The following is a 15,208-nucleotide window of genomic DNA, read 5'->3' as shown; positions in this document are numbered from 1 at the left end:
TTGGTCCGACTTGGTTAAATAGTATAAGTGCTTTGAAGTCCTTTAATCTAAGAGTAAGAAGGGAGGAAATGCACTACGTCTCTAACAAACCTTAAGCTCTAAGATACAAGTACATTAGGGCGTGTTTTGGTCAGCGCTCCCGTAAAGTGTGCGCTGAGAAATGGCCCTTACAAAATGGCCTTTACAGACCCTTAACTTACGGTCGAAAAATATGACTAGGGTGGCCGTATGTACAAAGTTCCTGAGGGCACCACTGTGTTTCATTATCAGTCCCCTCGAAGAAGAAAAATTCACTGTATTCAAAATATGCTCACAAATGCTCACAAAATTAGCCTCGTAGAGAAATAAAGACGATTTTTCCTCTCTCTCTCTCTCTCTCTCTCTCTCTCTCTCTCTCTCTCTCTCTCATAGCAAAATAGATTCGCAGCTCACAAGATATGGTAGCCCAAGCCTTCTGAGAATCGCTCAAAAAAAGCCGGGTACGCTAAAATATGAGAATCGCTCTAGGCAGATCTCACAGAATTCCCGCGGATCCTCATCAACTCACATACGATCATTTAAAAAAACTTTCATCCCCAATAACTTGCGAAAAAAAACAACAACATATCCTCTTCATTTTTCCTTCAACATCTTCACACGCCATAAATTTTTCCTTCATTTTCCTTCACTAAAATCTTCATCAGAAAAAGCAAACTAGCAGCCACAGTCCCTCCATTTTCCTCCACCAAGATCTTTACACATCACGAATTTTATCTCCAACATTCCTCCAACAGCATTTTCACGCCTCCACTTTCTTCCACAGAAGTCTTACACGTTGCAAATCATCCCTCATGTTCTTCCTCAGAAATCCACACAATAACGAGATCTGGAACGCCTCACAGAATTTTCCTCTCCACCAAAATCTTCACACGTCACGTACGGTAATGTTTCCCCTCGCGTAAGATCCTCACACAAAAACAACCACATCTTCAGCGTCACATCTCCTCCATTCCTCACCAAAATCTTCACCTGTCTTATTATTTCCCCTCGTCTAAATACCTCCTCACCGCCACCTGAGCAGTGGGAGAGTCGCCATAGAACCCGGGGACGTTTTACAAAATTGACGCGGCCTCCTTCTCCCGGTCTGAAGCCTAAGAGTTGCCTGCGTGCATCTGTTGGTTGTAGTCTGCCATAATCTGGTCGTAGTTGTACAGGTAGCCGCCATGTTGTTCCAGTCTGGGGGGGGGAATAGAGAAAAGACTGTGAGAAAAAGGAAAAATACTTAAACACATACGCAGTCATAAACACACACACACACACACACACACACACACACACACACACACACACACACACACACAGACGGTGAAATAATACGATAAGGAAAAACTCGGGACAGAAGGAAAACAGTGATAATAGTAATGGTAAAGGAAAATTGAAATCACTTAATACAGTCCAGTGGTGAGAAAAATAATTGAAAAAAAAAAAAGGGACTCAAAAAATGAAGGCTGGAATGATTTGAAATGAGTGCATGAAGATGGTGAATTAAAGAAATGAATAAAAAGAAGACTCACCCTCCCTCCTCCCCTCCCTCCCTCCCTCCTTCCATCCTTCTTTCCTTCCTTCCTTCCTTCCTTCCTTCCCCTCCCTCTCTAAGATTCCTTCAGTTACTGTCCCATCCCCTACCCTTAATTCACTCTATGTCCCTGAGAATCCTTGCCTGACCCACCTCTGCCACTACCTTACACCTTTCCTTCCCTACCCCACCCCACTTATCCCTTATCCTGCCACCTGTTTCCCTCTTTATTCCACACCCTCTCCTCACCCCTACCTCATACCCCCTATCTTTACCTTCACACCCCTATCCTTTCCCCACCACCTCTTACTCCTACGCCTCACCCCCTCCATAGGCTACCCCACTCCTTCTCTTCCTTCCCGCAATCATTTCTTCCTGTCCTGGTCCCCTCCCCTCCCTTTCTTCCCCCTCCCCCAATCCTTTCCCTTCCTTTTCTTCCCCCTCCCCCATATTCCCATTCATACCTCACTCCCCCTACATGGACCTAGTTAGCCCTGAATGGACCTAGTTTGCCCTGAATGGACCTAGTTTGCCCTAAATGGACCTAATTAGCCCTAATTGGACCTAGTTAGCCCTGAATGAACCTAGTGTGCCTTGAATGGACCTAGTTAGCCCTGAATGGATGTAGTGTGCCCGAAATGGACCTAGTTTGCCCTAAATGGACCTAGTTAGCCCTGAATGGACGTAGTGTGCCCTAAATGGACCTAGTTTGCCCTAAATGGACCTAGTTTGCCCTAAGTGGACCTAGTTAGCCCTAAATGGACCTAGTTTGCCCTAAATGGACCTAGTTTGCCCTAAGTGGACCTAGTTAGCCCTAAATGGACCTAGTTTGCCCTAGATGGACCAGTGTGAAACAGAATGGCCTTGAGTTTACCTGACTGTGCTTGAATTGACGCTACGGACCTTAACGGAACTAAAAAAAAAAATAAAAAATAAAATAAAAACTGCACTGACGTTACCTCCCCCCCCCCACGACTCTCTTAGGTCAGTGAAACAGCGTCGTCCCCATATACCCATACCCATTTCACTTCCCCTTATCCCTACACCCACACCCCTTCATGCCCAGTGTCGTCTCCTTACACCCATACCCATTTCACTTCCCCTTATCCCTACACCCACATCCCTTCTGGTCCTTATCACAGCACCCCTTCCCTTTACCTCAACCTAGTCTACCCTTATCTACACACCCATTGCCTCTCCTTAAGCTCCAACTCACTTCCCTTTCCTCACCCCACTCACAACACTTCCCTCCCCCAAACCCTCTCCCCTTCCCTCAACCCCCGCTCACTTCCCTTTTCTTACCCTACATTTTACACTCCCCTTCCCCACACCCCCTTCTTTTACTCCCTCCCCACCCCAACACCCCCTTTCCTTTATTCCCACCCCTTCCCCACATCCCCTTCCCTTACTCTCTTCCTTCTTCTTCCTTTATTCCCACCCCTTCCCCACATTCCCTTCCCTTACTCTCCCCCTCCTTCTTCCCTTACTCCCTCCCCTCCCTAACTCACTGTAGGTCAATGAATCTGCGTCGTCTTGCCCTCCTGTGTGAGTACTGCCGCACCGCCATCACGACCGTCACGTTAATGATCAGGAACCCCACCACGCCGCACACCGCACCTGAAGAACGACAACGGCATAACATTACGTGTGATCGGAGGAGGATGGGATAGGAGAATTGGGTTGTTGCTGAATAGGGATAGAAATGCCTGGAGGTGGTTTGAGTGGCATTGAGAACCACATAACATAGTGTGTGATCGGGTAGGATAAGATAGGAGAGTGGGGTTGTTCCTGAATAGGGATAGAAATGCCTGGAGGTGATTTGTTGAGTGACATTGAGAGCGTGTGGCCTCGGGCTCTGGTGAATTTGTAAGAGTGTGTGTAAATGCTTTATTGAAGAATGATGTAGATTTAATGCATTATTTAAGTGTTCGCTGAATACTAGAAGGAATCGACAAATAAAAACGTGCTGAAGGAGTTGATGGTGCTCGCTGAGTAAGATGGGGAGGGGAAAACTAGGGAGGAAAGAAAGGCAGGGGAAAAAGGAGGGAGAAACGAAGAAGAGGGGACTGAGGGAAGTGGAGAGAGGGAGAGGAAGATGCAGAGAGGGAAAGAATCGAGGCTACAGGAGGGAAACAGAAACAAGGAAGAAGGAAAGGTTGAAGGTAAATAGGGGAAGGGGGAAGGAAAGGCAGATGGGGAGTACAAAAGTGTACAGTATGAAGGAAATCAAACAACGGACCTATTGTTCCTTTCGAGGCCGTTTGTTATACTGTAGATTATAAGTTAACTGTTCTACAAGTCAAAGACAAGGATATTAAAGGAAGAAAGGTCCGCCCAAACAAACATTTCCATCAGCAGAAACTGACCGAATAAGTGATAAGGAATACCACGCAGTATGAAAAAGAAGTCATGGAAATTTCATAGGAAAGGATATTCTGCACTCTCTTAGCTTCAAAGTAATATCAAATCCGCATTAGAATGATTTTCTGTGGTTGTTCTTTGGGGGTTTATCGCTCACGTAAGGCCACTCAGGGATGAGTGAGCCTGGTCACTCTCATACTAAATGTCAGGACCAACTTGCCTAGCCCCGGGCTCCTACGCATCTGGTGCAACGTAGGATTGGATGATGATGATGATGATGATATGTTTCTTCCATGCTTGGAAGCATTATACTTCAAAAATGTGTTAGGTAGGAGTGATCTTGGAAGTGAGAGAACAGAGGAAGGACGGGGAAAGGGACGGTAGAGGGAGAGAGGAGGAAGAGAAAAGGACAAGGAGGGGAGGGGGAAAGAAGAGGACAAGGAGGGAAGAGGAAGGAAAGAGGGCAGGATGGAGAAAGGGAGATGAAGGAAAGCAGGAGAGAGAGAGAGAGAGAGAGAATCGGGAAGGGGAGTAAGAAGGAATGGGAGAGGAGAACAGGGGAATGAGAGAAGGAGGAAGAAGAAGAGAAAAGAAGTGGAGAAGGGAAGTGAGAAGGAAGAGAAGAAAGAAAGGAAGGAATGGAGAGAGAGGGAGACGAAGAGAGGGTAGATATCACAGAACATTAGGAACGACTTAGGTAACATTATATTAGTACCGACAATAGAGATGATGGCTGTGATATTGATGATGACAGGAGAGAGAGAGAGAGAGAGAGAGAGAGAGAGAATGATGGGGGATGCAATTTTATCAAAGGCCAAGTAATGTATCACCATGGTAACCCCACCCCACACATGCCACCCGCACCCCTCACGCTTACCTGTCACCCTCACCCTCACGCTCACCTGTCACCCTCACCCCTCACGCTCACCTCTCACCCTCACCCTTCACGCTCACCTCTCACCCACACCCCTCACGCTCACCTCTCACCCATACCCTCACCATCACGTGTTCACCCTCATCCTCACCTTTCATCCTCACCCTCACTTGTCACCCTCTCCCTCATCTGTCGCCCTCACCATCACCTGTCACCCTCAACTCTCATCCTCATTCATCCTCATCTGTCACCCTCAGTTTCCACCTTCGCCTTTCACCCTCACCACTTTCACCCACACCCTCATTGCTTAGGGGATATATCATAGAGCGCGTCCACACCATACGCTTGCTGGCACGTCCTAGAGTTTTGCATCACTGTAACCCATAGAAGTTCTTGCCAGCACCCGCCCGCGTCCAGTGGGGTCATTTGTATGGGTCTCAGTAGTGCAGATCTCTCACCCGCACCCGCCCGCACCAGCAAGCCTTTGGTGTGGACGCGCCTTGTGCATAGGTACGTCCACATCAGAAAGTAAGTTAATCCTGTTAGCCCTTTCAGTACGGTGACTGCGTTCCAGCTGTATTCCTTTTAGTATTCGTTGCAAACTCTAGGCTCATCTGGACGTGAACCCAGTGGACTGCAGGTTTCGAGGGATAGGAAGAGAGCTGAGGGATGTTTGTGTAACCGGGAAGCTCCACCGTCCGCTATATTTTTGTCTTCTCCTGAAAGCATCCCTCTCCGGCACGTATTTCGTATTATCTCCAGTCATAAGATTTTAATGTGAGAAAAAATGCGCCAGCGGGACAATATTTAATACATAGCTTTCAGTACCTAAATTAAATCGTTTGGCTGAGGAATGAGTTACGGAGAGGAGTTACCATTATGAAAAGGCCTGAGACATGGGTTCCAATAATTCTAAATAGACGACCCGCGATAAATATTAAACCCAATTGGTGGAAGACTGATATTGATAATTCTTTTTCAGTCCAATAAATTGCTCGCCAAAGTGATAAAGCCATAAGAATTGAAAGAATGTGGTGAATGCGGTGAATGAGGGATGTGTGAGTGGGGTGTATAGGTGGGGTGAGTGAATGAGGGTGCATGAGAAGGTGAGTGAGTGGGGTGCATGAGAGGGCGAGTGAATCAGGGTGCATGAGTTACGAATGGGATGCTTAGGAGGGGTGGTGAGTCGAGTGCATGATAGAGCTGAGTGGGGTGCATGAGAAGAGTGTGAGGCGCATGAGCAGGGTTGGTGTGTACGGTGAATGAGAGAGATGAGTGGGGTGCATGAGAGCTGTGAGTTAGGGGTGCATGAGTGATGAGTGATTGGGATGTATGAGAGGGGTAAGTGAGTGGGAGGTATGAGAGGGTTAAGTGAGTGAGATGTATGAGAGGGGTGAATGAGTGGGATGCATGAGAGAGGTGAGTGAGAGGTGTACATGGGTGGAGTGAATAAGTATGGTGCATGAGAGGGATGCGTGAATGAATGGGGTGAGTGGAAGTGTGAGTATGTAGGGAGCATGGGAGGTGTGAATGAGGAAGGTGCATGGGAGGGGTGAGTGAGTGGTATGCATGAGAGGGGTAAATGAGTGGTATGCATGACAGGGGTGAGTGGTTTTGATTGAGAGGGGCTAGTGAGTGCGGTGAGTGAAATGGATGCATGAGAGGGTTGCGTGAGTGGGATGCGTGAGGGGTGAATGAATGGGGTGTATGAGGAAGCTGAATGTGTGGGGTGCATGAGAAGGGTGAGTGGGGTGAATGAGAGGGGTGAGTGAGCGGGGTACATGAGAGCGGAGGGAAGGTCATGCTATTGATTGTGTGCTGAAGTTTTGTGTGGCAGGGAGGAGGTGGGGACGAGAGGGAGGGAGGAGGTGGGGAGTGAGGGAAGTGGGGTGGTGTGAAGAAGAGGGAGTAGGGAGTGGGGTGAGGGAGAGGAGGGAAGAGAGTATGGGGATGAGAGGAGGGTTGGGATGAGTGAGGGAGAAGGGAAGGGGAAGGGCAGTGTTGGGTAGAGAGGGGTAGTTTAGAGGAGAGGGGGATGAGGGAGGGAGAGGGGGATGAGGGAGGGAGAGCCGGTGAGGGAGAGGGAGGAGAGAGCCATATTGAGTTGTGAGGGACAGTGTGATGAGAGGAGGAGGAGGAGGAGGGAGTAATTTTGGGTTGAAGGGGGAGGAGGGGTTGGAGTGAGAGGGAGAGAGGAGGAGGGAAGGAGGGGGGCAAGGGAGGGAGAGGGGGAGGTGGGGATGGCTTGTAAGGTGGTAGAGAAAGGGAGTGGGAAGAGAGGTTGGTGAATATTTTGAAGGAATGCAGTGGGTAACTATGGTGGAGAACGTGCGGGATGGGGAGGAGAGGAGCGGAATATGAGGAGTACAGATGGGAAGAAGAGCATGGGGAGAAGGCAGTGAGAAAGGGGATAGAGAGAATGGAATGAAGTGAAAGGGATAGGAGGACGGAATGAGGAGTGGATGGGGAGAAGGCAGTGGGAAGTATAGATCGGGAGATAATGGGGAGAAGAGAAAAAGAGAATGGGGAGGAGAACAGGGTCTAATTGGGGGTGAGAGTAGGGAGGAAAAGAAGCCTTGGTGAGGTTAAAAAAAGGACTGGGTGTAAGTGGGAGTGGAGGAGGGGATGGGAAGGGAGGGGAAGGGATGACGAGATATCAGTGTGGGGAGGAAGTATTTGATGAGGAGTAAAGGCCGAGGGGGGAGAGAGAGAGAGAGAGAGAGAGAGAGAGAGAGAGAGAGATGTCAGGATTAGAACGGTAGGGACCCGTGGAGGTGAGGGGTGTGGAGGTGACGGGTGCTGAGGGGTGTGGAGGTGACGGGTTCTGAAGGATGTGGAGGTGAGGGGTGTGGAGGTGACAGGTGCTGAGGGGTGTGGAGGTGACGGGTTCTGAGGGATGTGGAGGTGAGGGGTGTGGAGGTGACAGGTGCTGAGGGGTGTGGAGGTGACGGGTGCAGATGGGTGTGGAGGTGAGGGGTGTGGAGGTGACAGGTGCTGAGGGGTGTGGAGGTGACGGGTGCTCAGGGATGTGGAGGTGTCGGGTGCTGAGGGGTGTGGAGGGGTGTGAAGTTGAGATTTGCTGAAGGGTGTGGAGGTGAGGGAGTGGAGGAGTGTGGGGTGTGGCGAAATATAGAGCAAGATAGAGAAGGGGAGGTGAGGGAGCAGAGGGGAGGATGCTTATCAAAATTACAAAGCTACTGGTACCTAGGAGGACAATATATATATATATATATATATATATATATATATATATATAGATAGATAGATATATATATATATATATATATATATATTTATATATATATATATATATATATTGCAAACTTCGTCGAAATGCTAAAAGCTTAACAAAAGAAAGTACGGAGAATTTTGTAGCACATATAGCTAGCATCAGTAAGTCAGATCCGAAAGATTTTTTGTTTACATCAGAAGTAAGGTAATGACACGAACAACAGGGCCGCAAGTCACTGCCAATGGTGAACATACAAACGATGAAACCGAGATGGCCAAAATTTTACACCTTCTTTGTATCAGTATTTACACCAGTCAGTCCATGTTTGTTGCCTCCACTACCCTCCGTTCATACACATGAAGATAGAACAGTTAATGCTGTTATGATCAGTGAGGGCGATGTACTATATGCAATGAATAAACTTAAGATCAACAAAACACCTGGACCAGATAGAACATCTCCAAGAGTCTTGAAGTAAGTGAAGAATGAAATATTGAAACCTTTAGCTCACTAAGGAGAGACAGTACCGTAGGACTGGAAACTAGCTCATGTAACTCTAATATTAAAAAAGGCAATCAATCACAACCTATAAATTTTCGTCCTATTTACATTAACGTCAATAATATGCAGGTTATTGGAAACCATACTTAGAGATGAAATAATCAGACATTTAGAAGTAATCGCATTAAAGACTCACAGCATGTAATCCAGAACAAGTGGTATTGTCTTACTAATCTTGTTGACTGTTTCATTATTGTTACTGAAATGTATGATGAAACTAAATCTGTTGATTTAATATAGCTCGATTTCCAGAAGGTATTTGATAAAGTTCTCCATAAACCACTTTATGAGAAACTTGAAGTTTGTGGTATCAGAGGCAGTGCACTAAAATGGATTGGACGTTGGCTTATGGAACGTAAACAAAGAGTTGTACTTAATGGGAAAGAGTCAGACTGGAGTACCAAGTGGAGTACCAGAGGGTTCAGTTCTCGGCCCTGTTCTGTTCTTAACTTATGTTGACGATATTGATGAAGGTTTGTGCTGCAAAATCAACAGATTTACTGATAATACAAAAATTTTAATAGAGCTGATACACCCGAACATAGGGTGATGATTGAAGATCTGGATAAATTTTTTAACTGGGCTCAAACGTGGCAGGTGGACTTAAGTATTGATTAAAGCAAAGTTTGAAAGTTTGAAATGCTAGAAGTAAAAATGAAAAATTTACGTACACTGTCCGTGATACACACGGAATGTGAACCAGGAGAAAGATTTAGGAATAATTATAACAAGCGATTTGAAACCCAGTTGAAAGTGCACGGAAGCAATAAAGAAAACTAATAAACTAGTCGAATTTGTAAAAAGAGCGTTTGAATTCATATTGGAGAACGTCATTCTCACCTAGTACAGTTCCTCAGGACGACCCTATTCGTAGTACTGTACTCAGTTTCGGTCACCTTATTACAAGAAGACTATGGAGAAATGAGAGTGCAGCGAAGAATCACAAAAAATGATACCCAGTTTAAGGAACAAATCGTTTGAGGAACTTTTAAAAGAGCTAAAGCTGTTTAAATTATCAAAGCGCAGATTATTTGAGGTAACGGTTATAAAGTGTTCAGCAGGCGTTTCCAGTGTAATAAAGCAAACCACTTTCTTTTTTCAATGTATGAAGCAAATTGGCTAGAAATGTGGTAGACTGTAATACAGTCATAACGTGTAAAAGTCGACTGGATAAAGTAACTGGCCTCGAATTCTCGGGTAAACACGTTCATGGTTGAATAATTAATTTGACTGCCTGACTTTTCCTCTCATGCAGATCGTGAAGAATACGGCAGCGGTTTTTCAAATAATGTTAATTTTCCGTTGTGGAATGTAAGTTGAAGATGATTTTTTTATTTTATTTAGCCTTTCCTTTAAAATTTTCATGGCAGTTTTTCAATGCTGCATGGTGGACTTTCCTACATTTTCCCGTCGGTTTCGGCTAGAGGGTTTGGTGGACGGGGAAGACCTTGTTGCTTTGCTGTCCTTATCTTTAGCTCATTGGATCAGATCTCATAGCTATAGTCTTCCTCATAACAAACCGCCCCGTTAAGACCAATAGGTTTGTTGCTGTTTGCTTTCCCTTTTACTCCTTGGACAAGAGGAATCGGCAGGGGGAGGGGAGGATGTAAGGAAAGATGGAGGGGGGGTAGGGGAGAGTGGGGAGGTTTAGAGAAGGGGGAGGCGAGGTAGGTACAGATGGGAAGGGGGGGGGACAAGGGGAGTATAGAAAGATAAGGGAAGAGGAGAGGGGAGGCGAAGAAAAGGTGGAGAGAAACAAAGACTGGGAGGAAAGGGGAGTAAAAGGTAAGGAGAGGAAAGAGAGGGAGAGAAAAGAGTGGAAAGAGACAAAAGTGAAGAGAGAGAGAGGTTTAGGAGAAAAAAGAGATGGAGTATATGAGAGGCGGGAGTGAGAGATGGGGAGTGGAGAAAGAAGGTGAAAGAGAGGTAAGAGGTAGAGGTGGTGGGACGGAGTGACGAGGTAGGGAGGTATAGGGAGAGGAGAGGTGGGGAGAGGAGAAATAGTGAGGAAGAAGGAAGGAAGTAAGGAAGGAAGAAACGAAGAAGGATCACTAGAAAAGAGAAGTGGGAATGAAAGATTTGGAGAAGAAGAAGGAAGGATGAAAGGAGGGAAGAAAGGAAGGATGATGGAGGTAAGGAGGTACAGTAATGAGAGGAGAGAGGTAGAGTGGAGAGAGATGAAGAAAGAGATGAGGATGAAGAGATATTGAGGTAAGTGGAGCTATGGACATGATATTCTTTCTCTAGTTTATATAAAGACCCTCCCCCCCCCTTCTCTCTCTCTCTCTCTCTCTCTCTCTCTCTCTCTCTCTCCACAGGATGATTATTTGTTTCTCAGCCATGTTCATACTTCTTTGGTGGTAATGCTATCTATCTGTCTGTCTCTCTGTCTATCCATCGTCTATCAGTCTGTCTGTCTATTTATCCATCGACATCTGTCTGTTTATGTATGTATTGTACAGAGAGAGAGAGAGAGAGAGAATCAATGACACAAATGGACTCAACATTGAATTGGCCCACTCTACCCCACAGCGTCTTCTCTTTTTCTCATTTTTCCTCTTTTTCTTCTCCCGAACGACAGGTAATTTCATTCAGCTTAGAGACCCACCGAGGTTAATGGGTCGGCAACAGCAGCCCTTCCTCCATCAAAGAATCTTAACCCTCTCATAGTCCGGACAACTCTTGGATTTTTTTTCCAACTGACGGCACACAATTTTTTACCTGGAAACCAGGAAGGGAGGCCGAGAGTGTCAATACTGCCACCATTAACCGTCTTATAGTCGGTACAACTCTAGTATTATTTCTCAGACGGTTTTATTCAGCCGAGAGGGATTCATAGGAGTCTGAGAGCTGGTCCATTTAGGCCAAGTATGTCGTTTATATTCTGTTGCGTTCTACCAGACGATTTTATTCAGCATAGGAAAATACTCTAGTAGTGAGAGGGTTTATGGTGGCGATAATTAACCTTCCGCCGGTTCGAAAAGTATGTCCTGCGCTGAATAAAATCGTCCAGAGAAAGCAAGACTGTAATGGAAAAAAGAGGCCACATATTGTACCATTTTTCTTTAACTTGGGTTGGTGCTCAAGACGGACGCCTTCACGTGGTGGCACAGATATAACCGGGCGGCTCCACTGCTCGGTTATACAAACGTCCCTGAGCTGAAACGTGAACCCAGTGGACTGCAGGCTGGAGTTGCCCTCATCCTGCAGTTCACCATCGTCCTTCAGGAAGATGGTGCGAAGTTGAGGAACGGATCGGGCAATGGAGCCGACCGTTTACATCGGTGCTACCACGTGAAGGCATTTCTCTCTCTCTCTCTCTCTCTCTCTCTCTCTCTCTCTCTTAATACGTTCATCTTAACCAGGTGGAGATTTTCGTCTATTTGCAGCTTATTTCCCGTGCATCAGTGGCAGAGTGAGAAAGTACCATGGCCCTGCGTCATTTCCATATTTTTTCGTGACAAGCACCGTTTTATAGGAATGTATATGTGCATGAAGTGAAGTAATCTACATATGTTCAAGATCCCTTTCTCACCAGCCTTGCTTTATAAATCCCTCCTCCTCCTCTGCAGTTTTGATGCCCTTGTATTCTAGGGGTTAAATAATAGGAAAGGAATGTGTAAGATATATACGTGAGGGAATACTTATGTCACTGGTCGCTTTCCTTCCCAGCCTGCGTAATAAATCCCCCCGTCCTTGCTCTTTTTAAGCTACTGAAGTACTAGTAAAGGAATATATACGTATGCATTATATACCAGCAAAGGAATGTATATATATGTGCATGGAGTGAAATACATATCCTTGCTTCCTTTGCCACCCATGCTGCCCTATAAATACCTCCCCTTCCGCATTTTTGGCCTCATTCCCCCGTGCAAGGCTGTGTCCTGAGGGGAAGGGCTTCACGCTGGTAATTTCCCGCTATACTCGCCTTTACCGAAAACATCAATGCATTTTGAGCCCAGGGGCCATACTCGCTGTTTTAAAGGACTTGGTATGGATTTCAGTAGTTTTTAGCTTTTTTTTTTTTTATGTCGATTTTATATTTTGTTAGTAATTTTTGAGATCTCCGTTTGAGATATCATCCCGCTCTACTCCCTTGCACTGAAAACATTAGTGCATTTTGAGCTTAAGGGGCCATGCTCTGTGTTTGATGTTTTGAAGGAATTGGTGTGGATTTCACTTGTTTGTGTTAAATATATATATATATATATATATATATATATATATATATATATATATATATATATATAGAGATAGAGAGAGAGAGAGAGAGAGAGAGAGAGAGAGAGAGAGAGAGAGAGAGAGAGAGAATCTAGTTCCGGGGACAAAGATCATAACTCTGGGAAATGATAGATCTGGGAATTTTCAGTAATACATGTTGCATTAACATGGATCCAAATTTCAACCGAAACGGAGGGAAAGTCACTAATAACCATATAGGTAATTCATGAGAGAGAACATTTTCACTCATAAGGGTACTAACTGTATCTCCGTAACCGTTCAGATTTGAACCTATGTCGACATAGCATTTCTTTCCATAACATTCCCTCTTCTCTTCATTTCTTTTATAAAGGTATGCCCATTCCTTCCGAGACACCTTATATATAATATATACCGATATATTCCTTTCAATTTAGATATGTTGTATGTATAATATAATGTAGCCTAATACGTGCACTGACAACCCCGTTATACATGCTGACCGTCGTTCTACTTAAGTTAAACAGCATCCACGTTCATCGGTACAGTTAGTTCCTCTTTGTCACTCACAGAGGACAGGCTGTGTTAAACACGCCGTCCCCTGTACAGTTTTTTGTAATATATTAATATTCCAGTCACAAGGACACCGACGTTTCATGTATGCCTTCGATTGTGACTGAATAATTCACACCATGTACAACTACTACTATGCTACAGCTAGCCTAACACACTGCTGCCATGTGACGATACCATCTAATCACACTCGCCCACCCTGTTATCAGCATGCTTCCTTACTCTGCAACTTTCACGAATTACATTATTTCATATCCTATTCACTCCACGCACTCCATACACATTCCTCGTTAATCCCCCTCCCCCTCCTCTCTCTCTCTCTCTCTCTCTCTCTCTCTCTCTCTCTCTCTCTCTCTCTCATTTCTTTACTTACGTCTTACACCCTTATTTCATTTTGGGCACTAGCACTGTTTCATATAATCCTCTTTCAACCTCCATTTCCATGCCTTTCTTAAGTATCAGGGTCTTCACTGCACCAGCCACTTCTCTTCCCAATACCACTCTACTTTCCACTTCCTTTGCACATTTACCTCTTTTCTATTAAAGTACATAAACTCTCTCTTCGTTAACAAGAATGGGAAAGATTATGAACATTTTCATTTGGGAGTACGGCTAACATTTTACTTGTTTGTAAAAATACGAGAGAATGAAAGACATATAAACCTGGTATAATTAGTGGGCATTAAGACTTAGGTACAACATAACGAGCACAGGTCAGGAAAACAAGAAAGTGTCTGTTTGTTTCAGAGTGTTTGACAGGGGCTGAGGGCAGGAGGTACAGTAGAACACGTGCGTACGGTCGAGGCGCACTGCTGGGATACAACCAAACCCTCGCCGTCAACTACCAGGTGAGTAGAAAGTGAGTTGTTAAAAAATAGATGTGCATTTTGTGTCAGTGTAAGAGAAACCATAAATGATTTTTGTTTTTTTCGAGTCACTGGAACCATAGATTGGTATTTCGTGTCCAAATAGTGAAAATCATAAATGAGTATGTCTGTCAGTGATAGAAACCATAAGCTGGCTTTTTGTGTTTTGGATATGGGAGCCTTAGATTCGCATTTTGTGTCAGAAAGAGCGATGAAAGACATAGTTTCGCTTTTTTTTCCCCCCCAGAAGGAACGATACAAACCATAGGTTCATAATTTGTGTATGAAGGAGTTATAGATACTACATATGGATAATTCATTCTAGAAAGGAAAGTAGAAACCATAGTCGGGTATATTGCATCAGAAAGTGTGATAGAAGCTACCGATAGCCATTTTGCGTCAAAGAGGTTATAGAAACGATAGGTGGGAAGTTTGTGTGAGATACCTAGTATAACACTGGTGGATGGTACTGCGTTGTGTGGGTCCCTGCGTGGTGCGTTCATGTGGCGTTGGCTCATCATCACCACAATACCCCCATCCCCTGCTGACTGTTGCTGTTCCTCCCTTCTGCTGCTGCTGCTGCTGCCCCCCTCCCTCGCCCCTCCCCCAACGGGCCTGGGGGAAGGACGGGGCGGTGGGGGACGCACCTCCAGGGCGACGGCTCGATTCCCGTCTGTTGGAGGAGAAGAAAAAGATTACGGTTATTGTTGTATTGTAGTTTTAGCAGGAGAAGAGAATAAGATTATGGTTGTTATAAGAGGATAAAAGTGTATAATTGTAGTTGTATTTTTCCTGTCTATTGTAGGAGGAGAAAAGGGTTATGATTATGCTTGTATTTTGGTTCCTGGTGGTCTAGTTGGTTAAAACGCCCCACACGGAATAATATCCTTGCATATGTTCGATCCTCAGTAAGTGAATGGGAACAGTATGACTATGCTTGTATTGTGGTGCCTGGTGGTGTAGTGGTTTCAGTGCCCCAGATGGAA

General features: G+C 45.2%; 1 protein-coding gene across 1 annotated transcript in view; it reads right to left on the bottom strand.

The window, feature by feature from the left end:
* Positions 1–1,130: 1,130 nt before the first annotated feature.
* LOC145405822 (uncharacterized) overlaps positions 1,131–15,208 on the bottom strand; it is a 152,641-nt gene continuing 138,563 nt past the window's right edge. Inside the window, exons 3-5 of the mRNA XM_080277061.1 lie at positions 14,668–14,895; positions 3,064–3,172; positions 1,131–1,215 (exon numbers count right to left, since the gene is read on the bottom strand). Coding sequence (XP_080133187.1) covers positions 1,131–1,215; positions 3,064–3,172; positions 14,668–14,895 — 422 coding nt within the window. The remainder of the gene's footprint in view (positions 1,216–3,063; positions 3,173–14,667; positions 14,896–15,208) is intronic.

The sequence above is a fragment of the Coenobita brevimanus genome, chromosome 68, assembly GCF_032717465.1.
Source record: "Coenobita brevimanus isolate Jiangsu-jjx chromosome 68, ASM3271746v2, whole genome shotgun sequence".
Classification (NCBI taxonomy): Eukaryota; Metazoa; Arthropoda; class Malacostraca; order Decapoda; family Coenobitidae; genus Coenobita; species Coenobita brevimanus.
This window is presented reverse-complemented; position numbering and strand designations above follow the sequence as displayed.